The sequence below is a fragment of the Barbus barbus genome (genome assembly GCF_936440315.1).
Source record: "Barbus barbus genome assembly, chromosome: 44".
In the NCBI taxonomy this organism is placed as follows: domain Eukaryota; kingdom Metazoa; phylum Chordata; class Actinopteri; order Cypriniformes; family Cyprinidae; genus Barbus; species Barbus barbus.
The window spans coordinates 17,819,900-17,833,209 of NC_136722.1; the positions used below are offsets into that span (position 1 = coordinate 17,819,900).

Genomic DNA, 13,310 nt, shown 5'->3' on the forward strand with positions numbered 1-13,310 from the left:
TATGGTTGTCTTTACAGTGTAGACAGGAGCATTTTCTTGTTGAAAAATAACATCTGATCGTTCCTCTTCAGAAAACTTCTCAGTTGTGGGAAGCACACCATTCTGCAATATTCTTTCATACTCCAAAGCATCATCCTCCATGCTTCACTGTGATAGAAATAAATTGGTATTTCTCACCAGATCTTTAGACACCTCTCTGGTGCATTGCATACTCTAACTCCACTGAACTACTCTGAATCAAACTTCCTGTATTCTGACAAAAAAAAAAAATTATCTGTCTTTTTTAAGGCATGCATTTGCTTAAGTCTTGCTGATTTCCTTACAAGTAGTTTGTGTTAAGACCATTAGAAACTTCATGTTCAGCCTTCATGGGCTTGGCCCTTTTTTCCCAGGATTGAACACCTGTAGTTACTCGTTGTCTCTAAGAAGAAGTCTGCAATTAAATCAAATATTTCATTTATTTCCCACTATAGGGGAGGATCGCTGTGTCGCATCTGGAAAGCCATTCAGAGACACCGTAATAAAGGGCTTAGAAAGGTCAAAAATGACGAGGGAAATTCAGAGGGATGAAAGCAGCAGGAAGTTGCCATTGACCGACACCTGAGCCAGCATAATACATCCCTATAATGAGAGACCCCTACTGGCCCAAACCTTGTAATTATGTCACGCTCTGCCCCAGTTGGACATGTTTACTTGTCTTTCCGCTATGACCTAATTTTTTTGTGCTACTTTTAGTATATGTTTTCAACCTCTCCTAGCTTTACATCTCATTTCCATTTGATTTCAATAGGAAAACCCATGAGGATGTAAACGGCTGTATCTAGGAAAGACTGCACTTTCCGCTTTTTACATTGCCAGGCCAGGAAGGGTCATCTGACCCTCTCCAAGTAACTTGGGAACGGGCCTAAGACAGCAGAGCAAACGTTGTTACCTACTTAACGCAGGACTTCAGATCATGCCATTTCAAATGATAGAAAATCTAAGTTTCTATTTGCTTTATCTTAACAAGTCTGGAAAAATGTGTTTTTCATATTACATTTTTTGAGGGACTGTCTGGACAAAATGACCACAGACCTCTCGGACCAGGGCTAAAGAGCCTCTTTTAGATGTATTTTGATAAGTTTGAATGTAATTGCCCCAGTATGTAGATTAGGGATGCATCGATCCGATACGGTCATTTTCTGCGGATCAGGTATCGGTCAGACGAGACCGATCTAAATCCGATATTGTGCGTATACTATTCTGTGTTATTGTTGAGCCCCACGAAAAGCACAAAAACATTATAAAGCACCATAAAGCTTTCGTGCACTATATTTCAAGTGTTCTGAAGCTGTTCCATAGTTTAATCTGAGGTACAGATGAATATTTAAGTCTTTAAATTCAAGTTCAGGTAAACTCTTCTCTCCGCCGCGGCTGTCTGTCATGCTCCATTCAGCAATCAAACTGCGTGTCGCGTTCGGTTACTACAGTCAAACTCTCTTCAAGAGCGCACAGTTACTGAGGTTTAAAACTGTTAAAAGAAAATAATATAAACTTACGCACAGATTTAATACACTACGCATCAATATCTCTTCCCTTTGTACTTTGAACGTTTCTATGCGGACTCAGAGGGCTGCGCGCTGTGACTCCGTGTCGCTTCAAGCGCATCACTCTGCGCACGGGATGTTCTGCTGCTCTATATTGGAGCCTTACATATTATAATACTTTTGCGCAATGAAAGATTATGAACAGCCTTTCTTGTTCTGTCCTATCTATCATATGTTGCTGCCTTCATTACTGTGCTATAGATTTAAGAGAAATGCATTTTAATTTTATAGTAGCCTATATATTTATAAATAAATGTATTTGCTTGTTTTTTCATGAATGTATTTTACAACAATTTAAAGAGCAATGTGTATAATTTCACCAGATTTAGGCCTATACTTATTCACTTATTTGTAAATAAAAATGTTTCACTAGGTTTTATAAAATTATTGTGCACTCATGATTTTTCTAGAGTATCTTTTGCTGTATTATAAACCAAGTTTATAATAGTATTTTTGTCATAGATTATGATTATATATTTTTTTCATTTGTTATTTTTCATTAAAATGATGTTATCTATATGTAGTAGATTGTGTTTAACACACAAAAGAGTAACACACAGAAGTATAGAAATTCTACATCGATTTAAAACAAACTGTGCTGGTATCGGATTGGATCGGTATCGGCAGATACTCCGAATTTTCAGGATCGGATCGGATCAGTTCTGAAAAAATGGTATCGTTGCATCCCTAATGTAGATAAATAAACATGAACTAGTCGTAACATTCAGTTGCAACTTGAGTAGCACTCTATACTTACTTGTACTTCAAGTGTTGCTTGACTGTCATTTTTTTTTTTTTATTATAAAAATGTGCAAGACCAGTCTTGCTAAAAGCAAACCATGTGGTTTTCTTAAACTGCCATCCAGGCTCCACAAACATATCTCCTCTTTCTTAAGAATGAAGTGGCCTATTGTGTCAGCAGCAGTCCGAATTCAGGTTCATTCAGCCTTTCTACAGTCTGTTACAGATCTATATCATGAGCTGAAGATAGAATGGATTAAAGCACCGAAAGTGCTTGTCCCAGGTTCACAGATTCTTATATCTATGATTTGTTTGTTGGTTTTTGTTTAACATTTCAGCTGCCGTGTTTGAATGTTTTTGTATTGTATGTGTTGATCTATTGTGGGAACGGTAGCACTTTGAGCACCAATGGTCCATCTAAGCTAAATTATTTCTCTACTTTGTGCATCGATGACGTGACGATGAAAGATGTCTTTCTCTAACTTTTGACTTGTAAACTGGATTTTCAGGCTGCGTCTGAGACAAAATGCCAACTTGTTTCTCTGAATTGCAAAACTCTTCAGGTGAATAAAGTTCAGACATGCAAAACACTCACACTCCTGAGCTACTGTTATGGCTGAAACCATTTTTTTCCCCATAAAATGTCACATGGCAGTTATTAGTTAAATCAAGTCATCTGACATTTAAAAAAAAACGTACATTTGAAATCAATAAAGACTAAGAGTTAAATGGATATGTAATATTTTATAAGGACCTAAACACTGCCTGTTCTGTATCATGTAAAGGAAAGTGTTTTCTGTTCATTTTCAAATGTGTCTCTGGGGTGGGTTTTTTTTCTTTTTGTGATTGAACTTACTGTTTTAGATCCAATGTTAATGTAATGCTTTCCGTCGGTGACATAATGTGATTTTATTTCACCTAAAGGTCACACCTGCACATTTTGCATATTTTTGCAAATACATTTAACCTCAACTGCTCTCTGGAAACACGTCATGTTTTGGAAAATGAATCAATCTATATATATTTTAGTTTTCATTCAAAACATGACTGAGATGCTAGATAAAGCGAATCATTAACATCACAACCATGCAGCTTAATTCAGTCCCGTTCCTTTTATTTAATAATATAGATTTTCTTTTCTTAATTCAATTCTTACACACAAAAAAAAAAACATTATGAAAAAGCGATTCGGTCATGAATCGATCTGCTTCACTCATCGGTCACTCGCTATATGGAGAGGATCATTAAGTTAAAAATGAAATACCTTTCCGGCCTGGGCTTCAGAAGAGTGCATGTGCCAGGTAGCACATTTCTATGCTGATTGAGATAGTAGTATCTAGATATAATCTTGAAGTAACATATTTAAAGTTGTTGTTGGAATGTGATGCTTTGGATAACGGGACACTGGCTGATCAAATTTGTCAGACCTCTGAGATGTAAATATGATTAAATGGATGTTTTAACTCTTGTCATTCCAAATCAAGTCAAAAATGAGTGAGAAATGCAGAAAGTTTGGTTCTGTTGTTAGGTCTTATTGTGCGCCCATTAGCCTAAATTGAATGTTTGCATATGAAACAATGTTGACCAATTATGGCAAGCCGTTTTGACTTTTATTCCTTCACATGATATGAATTCTTGATATCAACAATTCAATTTTCACTAGTTAAAATGCTAATTCTTGATATCAAGTATTAAATTGTTGATATCAAGATTTAAATTGTTGATATCAGAAATACATTTTCAGATATCAGAAATGAACATTGTCACTAGTGACAATTCAATTGTTGATATCAAGAATAGACATTTTTACTAGTAAGAGTTGTATTTCTGATATGTGAAATTGGAATTTCAACTAGTAAGAAATTAATTCTTGATATCAACAATTGATTTTGAATGGCAGCCTACACTGTAAAAAATGATCGTGATTTAACGGTAAAAAACTGTGAAAATGCTACGGTAAAAACCTGTTACATGGTTAACGGAAACGTCCTGTAAAATTTACAGGGAAAAACCGTAAACTGATGTTCCCAGAATTCCCTGCGTTCCATTTCAAATTCTGTTTGAATTTGACGTTTTTTCTTTGAAATAACTATGTTTCTTCTTAGTTTTTTCTTATCAGTTATGTTTATTAGGGTTGTATGTTACATCTAATGTTGTTAAATTAATGTTTATAGCATATTTCATTTTAAGGAGTCTCACCATGATGGTGTTCAGTGCTTGTATGAATGACACTGCATCTGCACCTTCTGTAAATGCCATTGTTTAAAAGTTGCTTGTGATGGGCTTTGGCTCATCATGTGACTTTCTCATCATCACCTGCGTTTGGTGGTTATCAGTGTATTTCAAAAGAACAAAACAGATTTCAGTACTTTAATAGGTTGGTATATTAAGATTATATCAGTTAAAGAAATTACAGTATTAAAACCGTAAGTTAAAACCGTAAAACCTAAAACGTTGCTACTGTATTTTATACTCTAGAATTCTGGCAACCACAGCTGCCAGTATTTTACCGTGAATTTGACAGATTTTTTTTTACAGTGTATGGTGACATTTAACTAGTGAAAATACAATTACAGATAACAACAATTTAATTATTGATATAAAGAATTCATATAATGTAAAGGAATAAAAGTTTAAAGACCAATGTGTAATTTATTTTCAGCTAATCTAATTTATAAATTAAATGTTTTTGTGCATGATGTCATATTTGTTGTTCAGCTATCCAAATGAAGTGGTTATTGTGGAGAGTTTTAGGGAATCTATGTAGGAGGGAATTTTACTCACGCTTAGAACAGAGGTTTTTATTTAAAGTGACAGGCATTGTAGCAAAGTTCAGTTCATATTTGCAACAAACTGAAAGAGAATAATCTCACACTTTGATTTATGCACAAATACAGTTCCAGTATACGCGAAGCCTGTGATTTTACTCGAAATGACTGATTTATCTCCCGGAAGTCCCGTTCTATGGTCCAATTAGACGGATAAAAAAAAAAGAGAAAATAATAGTTTTGTGCACCGTGTCATTTACATTTCACCGGGTTAAAATAATATCTCAAGCTTTATGCTTGATTTATTTGTAACACATTAAACCTTTTCAGCTTTCTCTTTCTGCAAATTGTATGGTGTAGCGATATGACAGCACCCAAATACTATCAAACACTCCATTGCAGCTCCATTCTTTGCGAAAGATGGATAAAAAGGCGCACAGGAAACAAAAACCTTGAAAAATGATATACGACCGATGCCGATTCGCACGGGACTAATATTATCACAGGACCTCGGTGTTCAGGGAAATATGCTAATTTAGGTCATTTGCGTGGGAATTTTTACTTTACAAATTACAGACATTAATCGACATGGTCGATTCGCACGACAGATCACAGACAACCTCCGCAATTCAAGGAGGAAGGACACCTGCAAGTCATCTGTGTGACTCTGTGTGAATTTTATGAGAAGTTATCAGCTGAGTTAGCCATGCTGCAAAAATGTGTGGCATTTAAGCAACTGTCATGGAAATATAGTTGGTATTCAAGTTATTTCCTCTAAAGATAAACATTAACCATGCTAGAAGTGTGCTGCAAAATGCCTTTATGTGTAAGATTAATAAATGCTGCAGAAGTATTGTTCATTCATGTTAACTGATGTACTTAGGCCTAACTAATGTTAACTAATGAGCCTTATTGTAACGTGTTACAGTTAAATTTAATAGCTGATCAGACATTTTAAGATTTTAAAAGGTTATTCAAGACTCACACATGTTAAGGTAAACATCAAGATATACAGCAAGTATATATAAATATTTATCAATCACATTTATTCATTTTACTGTTCAACTGATTGCATGAATCATGCAGGATATCGGCACTCCAGGTGCCTACCCTTGTACTATATATAGTAGGGGCATATATATGCATATATATATATTTGTATGTATGGTATATATAGTCTTTCACAAGTAATAAGCAAACTTAAAATACTAAAAAATAACTTAAAGCTGTACAAAAATACTCAAAACCCCTCGAAATGACCTTATGCACAAAATGAATATTTTTAATGTTATTTCGTCTTGTTCTATAGCCTAAATGTAGAATTGTATTTCTACATTCTATTTCTACGTCAGCATTATTGATCCTGTCATGTCTACGTAATGACTGAACCTCTGACCGTTTCATTGTTCTCACATGCACAACATTATTGAAATGTTTTCCTGGGTGCTATTTATAGCTCTGAATGACATCTAAATTTAGCACTTTGCTAATATTAGACTTCTGCATAAGCAAAATAATAGCTGGAACAGAGGGGGGACTATTTTAAGCCCATGCAGATGCAAAATTGTACACATTTTTATTTTATTTTTTCACAATTAAAAACATATAAAGGTCACAGGCTAATTTTCTTAAAATTCTGAACTATTTACCCCAACTGAAGAAAAATGATATCCATCCATTTAATCAGTTATCACTTCAGTCCTCTACTTTCTCCTCTTCTCTTGCAGATTCATTCATGCAACACTGTATACAATTTGCTTTTTTCACTCACATGTAATTAATATGACTTTCACTGATCAATTTATTCTCTATTTTAATCTAGAATTCTAGAAGTTAGCATTACAGATCTCTTGCACAAAGCAGCAGCACTGAAATGAAGAAAATTAACCACGTAAAGCTTTTCTTCAAGGCACATATCTCAATGTAAGACTAGAACCACTTTAAACTAGGCATATTTTGAGTCGATCAGGGTGAAAAGGATTAAAAGCACAAGTGACACTTGAAATCAGAGCTTGAAACTCCTTTCAAACTATTGTTAAATTAATCCAGGTTAAATAATAAAACAAGGAATACCAATAGGAGTGTTTGTTCCTTAAAGGGACAGTTCACCTATAAATATGAGTAAGTTAGGGTCCAAGGCACCACTAGATTTGTGAACACCCAATTTGTCATTGTATGGACAAAAAACACATTTTTCAAAATATCATCTTTTGTGTTCCACACAAGACAAACTCCTTTAATTTTCTTGACCAGATGAATTTACAAGTAAATATAATAAAAAGCATTACAAGATTATAAGTAAAGCATACTCAAGTCAGCAGATCTGATAAATTCTTTATGTTTCAGTAGTGACGCATTCACCTGAAGTCTCTCATTGCTGAGATAATTATTAACTGAAGTATAATTTAAGGAAAATAGGGTGAGACAACTATGCTTACGTTGTTGTGGTTAATAAGTAAAGTGCTGAGTACTAACTATGTGGGTTTAGGTCAATGAAATGACTCATAACAGTTATAGCTCTATTACATAAATTTGGGTAAAAATCAACCTAAATGAATCGTCAGTCGCATCTTAAAAAACTGGATGTGTGTATGCAGTATGATACATTGTTGACAAAAATGACATTTCAGACATGGGTGCAACGCAACATGATGATGATTTCATTTACGCAATGTGGTTGCGTCACACATACTTACGTTTGCACTGACAATAAAACAATATTGATGTAATGACAGCATTTAAAATATAAATACATATGACCTTTACAGACATACAGATGTTTACAAATCCTTTAATCTATAAATATTTAATTCATGGATTCTTGAATTCACGAATCAGTCGGTTGATTGATTGTATTTATAATGCAGTTATAATCACAGGCATGCATTAAAATATTCCTAAAAAAGACAAAATTTGAAAAAAAATTTAAATTCATTAATTTATTTGTAAATTTGTGTTTTATATTATTATCAAGCACATGAATACATTTACATATAACATTTAGTCATTTTGCAGACTTACAATTGGGGATAAGCCAAGGGTAAACCAAGGGAGTGAATAATATTTGACCCTTTGCTGGTCTGACAACAGACACATTAATCATGTGGTTATGGAAGCAGGAAGTAGATTACTGTTCAACTGTCTCACACACCTGCTCCGAGAGCAGATATCAAGTTCACATCTGAAGAATTTCAATGGGGAGTGAACATAAATTCCAAAGGTGGGGGAAATCCCAAATGAAGGGTTTAAATTCTCTGGATTACCACTCTCTTAACAACACTTGAACAGTTTTTGAGATACCGAAGCACTTCCAAAGATCCAAAGATGGCTTACCTTAAAACCTGCTCTTTGAGTATCCTCATACTCATTGCCTTTCTCGTGGAGACCGATGCAGGTGAGTGAAAGTGAATCAAGCTTCTAAATAGATTGTTTAAAACGCCGTTCTGCTGAATTTGTTATTGATCCACCAGCGTGCTGTTATTTGGAAGTGCTGTAAAAACGTGTTGAACAATTGCTTTGATATAATACTGTACATTGATTGCATGGAGTAGTACTTTCACTTTAAAAATTAAGATTGTGTTTCATGCTCAAGGGCAAAAATTTAGCATGATGAAGGATGAATCTCGTTATCCATTCAACTGATACTGGAAACCTTTGTATTAGCAGTCCCTTAAACCAATGCATGTAAAAGTCCTTCTGATCCAGTTACTGTTACAGTAGATACAATACAGTGTACTATTGTTTTTATTTTAGACCTTAGTGCAAAGTCCGACATGGCCTGTAAATGTGTGAACATAAAAACTCTTCTTTCCTGTTTCACAGTTCGTTGCTGTCTCAAATACAGAAGACGGCCTCTAGACTGTCGACATCTGAAAGGCTTCGAAATTCAGAAAATGACTGGCAGCTGTGATCTTGCAGCTATCATGTAAGACATATTTTTGCATACATGTTTGATGCACTTCATGTAAATTAGAAATTGTAGACATGGCAAGCGCATCTATATATATTTTATGCTATTTATATGTATATAAATCTGATTAAAATCCTACATAACATATTTATAGAAGTAAAAAATTGACATGGCAATTTTGAAAGTGTATACATATATATATATATATATATATATATGCATATGACTTCACTCTTATTTTAAATAATGTTTTTCTGTATTATTACAGAATAATACAGAATACATGTATGCACTCTCAGAAAAAAAAAAAGTTTCAACTGGGGAGTGCCCTTTCAAAATTTACATTTTTGTACCAAATTTACCCCTAAAGTGTGCGTTTTCTGACATTAAATGTTTTTTCTTATATATTCACACATTTCAATGACATCTCTGATCATTTAAATGTACATTACCCAGCTTTGTTAATATTTTTCATATATTATTATATACTGTATTATTCAGTTACGTTTATAATTAAATTAATTTTAAATAGATTGATTATGTATATTTCTGTCATGACAACTCTTAGAGAGTTTAACATGGTGCTAATATACATAGCACTGTTAATGTGCTGATAATGTTGTCTCTGGTGCTAATGTTCATCGTATTTTATGTTATTGCAGTTTCCATACAAAGAATGGAAAGTTAGTCTGCGCTGATCCAGAACAACATTGGACGCAGGACAGAGTTGATTGCATAAGGTATGAAAACGTATCTTATCAATCACTAACATAAAATGCAGTCTTACCACATATTATACCCTTAAGACTTAACTGATGTGAAAAAATGTTCTGTGCCCTTTTAGAGTGAAGGCTGCAGAAGTGAAGACTGGTGGTTTTTAATGCTTTAAGAATGCTAAAATTGAGAGGCGCTTCAGAAGATGTTTTTTTATTATTAATTAATAAAGAGATCTTATATTCTATATATTGGCATCACTTAACTGCACTTTCTTGTATAGAGTATTTATGGAGGGGGAAAACAAGGTAATTTTACTATACTATGGATTTTATGCCTATTGTTTTATATAAAGCATAAATGTTTTTAGCTGTTTGTATTGAGCTGTTAACTCACTAATTCAGTTCCCAATTTTTTTAACTTATTCAGATACTATTTAAAAGTTGCCTATAAAGACTGATGTATTCACATGAATTATATATTTGATATTGTTCACAACTGTTGTTTAAGGGTGCATGTATTTTGGTCTTTATTTTGTGGAATGATTTGACTAACCCTTTGGTTAGTCAGTGCTGCCCTCTACTGTTAAAGCTATGCCAATATGACAAAGTAGGAAATGTTTTTCCATCTTTAATATGTAATAAACATTTTATACAATTGTATAGATAGCCTACATTTTCTATTACATTTCTCTTATATGTATTTTTAAATAAAGGTCCTTAATTTCACTCTGCATTTTTGTGATGAACTACAACTCAGCACTACAATGTCATTGTCCTTTGTGTTTCTGAATTGTGGTCCACAAACTAATAGCTATGGATTTTCGAGCCTCTGGGTTCTTTTTTTTAAACTTATTAACAAGGCAAAACATTTCAGGGTCCGTATTCACAAAACATTTTATCTTACCACTAAGAGTTCTCCTAAATAGCAGTAGAGTTTTCTCTTAAAACCTATTCACAAAGCTGCTGAGACAAAATGAGAAGTCTTAAGCTAAGAGTAAGGGCGGGGATGACCTCGTTGCTATGGATGATTTCAGCATGCTTACTAACTATGCACACAGTGATTGGTAGATAGGGGTCTCTGTCAGAGATACATTCATAGAAATATTGTAGAGCACGATATGATGTTGCCACATTCAAATAAAGATTTTAAAGTGTCACTAATTAAACAACTATGTTCAGCTAATTGTCAGCCTCTTACATGCTTCTCGTTCAGATATGCATATAAACAGCCTTTTAATTAACAGAGTAGAATAATCATGGCTGATAGTAAGACATGCAAACGTAAAAGAAAACCAAACTGGACACAGGGACAGCTGTTACTTCTTGCCCAACTGGTTAATGAAAAGGATATAATTAAAGGAAAAGTTGGAGTTGGGATAGCCTCCAAAGGTGATACCTTTTTAAAATCTCATTGTCAAATGTTTTTAAAAATGTTGAAATTCCGAGGCAGATTGCGGTGTATTGTGCCCATTTTCGACCCCTGCCAAATTAATAGCCCCTCTGCTACCTGATTGCCTAATCCTAACCCCTCCCCCACACCTAACCCTAAACCTACCAATACTAGGGGTGTAATAATCTGGCAGGGGTCAGAATTGGGCACAACACCGGCAATAGGATAGTTTTTAGGATAGTTGTGACTTGGCCTGCGTCCCAATGTGCATACTATCCAAATTCTATGTGATAGTAGTAATTTTCAATACTATTTAGGGCAGATAGGGTGGATCGTATGCACATTGGGACACAGGGATGGTTTTAGTGATTTAGGAGTCCTCTTCACTTCCTAATGCTTCATAGATTTAGGAGCTAGTTTTAGCGCTAAAACACTGAGTAAAAATTTAGGAATGCTAAATTTAGGACTGACACGCCCATTATTTTTAAGATTTTCTCCTAAATCGGCAAGTTATGAGCTACTTTTAGCCTTAAGATGTTTTGTGAATAAGGGCCCAGAACTCTATTGAGATGGGTTAATTATTAACTCACTAATTCAATTGACTCTTTCTTTATTTGTACTAATAAAATTTAGCACGTCTGCTAAATGACAAAAGTAAAGAGTGTAAAGACCATCAACTCTACCGTGCGACTCCACCGGGCAGGGACACCGGCAAGGGAGAAGTATCGCTTTTTAGTTTAGTTTGTTCATTTATATGTTTATTATTGAAATGTTGTTGTTATATGCATGTGTTAATTTTATTTAATTTCTTTATTTTCTTAAATATGTGGGTAGATAGTATTTATAGAGTTGTAACTTTTTAGTTTTAGTTACTTTTTCTTATTTGTAAGTCGCTAATCCACTTGATTGCAGTCCATCAATTGACGTCTTAAGTAGCAAAAAGGTGTGTTTGTAATAAAAAAAATACATTTGTAAGAGGTTTTTAACTTCAAACCGAGGGTGATTCAAATTTTGGGGTGAACTATTCCTTTAAATTCAAAGCTGGTGAAACCATCAGAACAGTCTTTGAATGGGTTTAGATGTCATGAGAGGGAAATGGATAACTAAAAAATATTCAACTTAATCAAATAATAAATAACTTTCCAATTACAGGCATAATTTTTCCAGTTTTACCGAACTCTCTCTCTCTCACACACACACACACACACACACAAACACATAGCCTACACATTATATATATTCTTTATTTTTTTATTTACCATGCTTATTTTACGTATTTTATAGGAAATGAACAGCGACACGATAAGGTTCTGAAAGTGCTGTAACAGACCCAAATCATCACTGCTGCATAGTTGCATTTTCCCAGTTGCCAAATATTTTGATGTGTTTAATGTAGTGATTTACTTCCATTTCTGCGCGGTGTCGGAGATGTTAGATCGGTCACAAATATGATCCCTGCACGATCTAATGTGTAGTGTCTTATGTGTGCAACACATTTCTTCTCCCTCTTCATGTTTTGTCCATTTTCTCCACTGCTAAAGAAACTCTTAAGCCTCTTAAAAGTCCTCGTTCGTACTCCTAACAATTTTGGACTTAAGAGTTCTTCTTAAGTTTTCATTTAGGCTAAGTGGCTTTCTTAAAAGCAAAACTTAACTTATCTCCTGTTTACCTCAAGATAAATCTGTGCTCTTTATTTAGGATATAAACACAAGCGCAAAATAATTCAAAGTAATTTTCATATTTGTATTTGTTTAGTTTTTTTTTTATCTTTAAAATCTTATTGCATAGAGCACATGAGAAAATAAATATGTGATTTAGGCTATGAGAAGAAAAAGAAATGAAAACGGTGATTTATGAGAACCCTAAAAAGAAGTGAAAACGATGATTTATGAGAATCCTAAAAGAAGTGAAAACGGCCGCAGGCGCTTGCACACCCCAATTGCAAGAGTAAAAGGAAACAACTAACCACTTACTCCTTTTCCAACAGTTTACTTGCTTGGCCAAAAGTCTTGTTTTCATTTGAACCTTTGAAACAGACAAGGTAAGCTTATCATATCCTAACATATCTGTTAAAATATGATTTAAGGTGCAAAGACAAAAAAAAGTAGGTCAAGCAGTGTGTGTATTAAGTCTACGCTGTTTTTGGAAGCTAACAGTCCTAGTATGTATTGCACAAGGGCACAAAAAGGTTACTTTTAT

General features: G+C 34.1%; 2 protein-coding genes across 2 annotated transcripts in view; both read left to right on the top strand.

Annotated features, from left to right (window-relative positions):
- Positions 1-3,135, top strand: part of LOC306863365 (mitogen-activated protein kinase kinase kinase 15-like) — a gene marked incomplete at its 5' end in the record, with an annotated part of 30,712 nt that extends 27,577 nt beyond the window's left edge. The window contains one exon of the mRNA XM_079406657.1: positions 474-3,135. Within this exon, the coding sequence (XP_079262783.1) occupies positions 474-570 (97 nt within the window). The 3' untranslated portion in view covers positions 571-3,135. The remainder of the gene's footprint in view (positions 1-473) is intronic.
- Positions 3,136-8,198: 5,063 nt separating this feature from the next.
- Positions 8,199-10,453, top strand: LOC306862978 (C-C motif chemokine 20-like). Its single transcript, XM_079406105.1, has 4 exons — positions 8,199-8,489; positions 8,918-9,020; positions 9,668-9,745; positions 9,850-10,453. The coding sequence occupies exons 1-4, from the start codon at positions 8,420-8,422 to the stop codon at positions 9,884-9,886; spliced, it is 288 nt and encodes a 95-aa protein (XP_079262231.1). The 5' UTR covers positions 8,199-8,419; the 3' UTR covers positions 9,887-10,453.
- Positions 10,454-13,310: the final 2,857 nt, after the last annotated feature.